Source organism: Atta colombica, unplaced genomic scaffold (assembly GCF_001594045.1).
Source record: "Atta colombica isolate Treedump-2 unplaced genomic scaffold, Acol1.0 scaffold1, whole genome shotgun sequence".
Classification (NCBI taxonomy): domain Eukaryota; kingdom Metazoa; phylum Arthropoda; class Insecta; order Hymenoptera; family Formicidae; genus Atta; species Atta colombica.
Window position 1 is genome coordinate 58,278 of NW_017259183.1, and position 823 is coordinate 59,100.

Below are 823 nucleotides of genomic sequence, written 5' to 3' on the forward strand. Positions count from 1 at the left end.
AAATATAATAAATATAAGATTGTCAAATATCGTTAAAAAAATCCATTTTACTTCAATAATAAATATTTCGGCAACCTAAAGTGTTGATAAAATTTGGCATACGACATATTATTTTTAATATTAAAAAATATCCATGTAGAAGAAATACCTTATCTCTAATTCAAAGTAATTCAAAATAATTAAAATAAAACATTTATAAATGTGTAATAATCGTACGAGATTTAATGATTCAAAGAAGAATATCATATAGATTAATACACATTACTCACGTCTTGAACATGACGTTATTCACTTAGCACGTAGCATTCACCGCGATTGATAAAAGACAACTGTCAAACATAGAGAATACAAATTTACTCTTGGAAAAAGAGACGATCACTTTCGCAGCGCCGCTAATTTCTGTTCTCGGATACTGAGAACTACAGAGAGTCACATGATGAACAGTGGGGATTGGCGTCATATTTAAATCTAGGTACGCGCTCACATACGCACTTGTGACTTGATATATTAGGTTGCATGCCGTAAAACGCATGATGTGCATGATGTGATTTTACCCTTATTATTCACCAAATGTTATACAAGGATAAAATGGAACATCATGCGTTTTATGAAATGCAGCTTAACTAGGAGTACAAAATTGCCGTCAAATACAATTTGACAATTACTTTGTAAAATTATGATAAAATGGTAATTTATTGATAAATTTTTTGACAAAATTTGTTTTTTATAGTTTTATGCACAAATAAGTTTTATTCATGTTTTCCACATTAAATTTCCACATTGATTACATAATATAAAACAATATTCTTTCAATATTTTCATC

At 28.6% G+C, this 823-nt stretch overlaps 1 protein-coding gene across 1 annotated transcript in view; it reads right to left on the minus strand.

Annotated features, from left to right (window-relative positions):
* Window positions 1-314, minus strand: part of LOC108693822 (1-acyl-sn-glycerol-3-phosphate acyltransferase alpha) — a 47,819-nt gene extending 47,505 nt beyond the window's left edge. The window contains exon 1 of the mRNA XM_018202977.1: window positions 270-314. Coding sequence (XP_018058466.1) covers window positions 270-280 — 11 coding nt within the window. The 5' untranslated portion in view covers window positions 281-314. The remainder of the gene's footprint in view (window positions 1-269) is intronic.
* Between the last annotated feature and the right edge of the window lie 509 nt (window positions 315-823).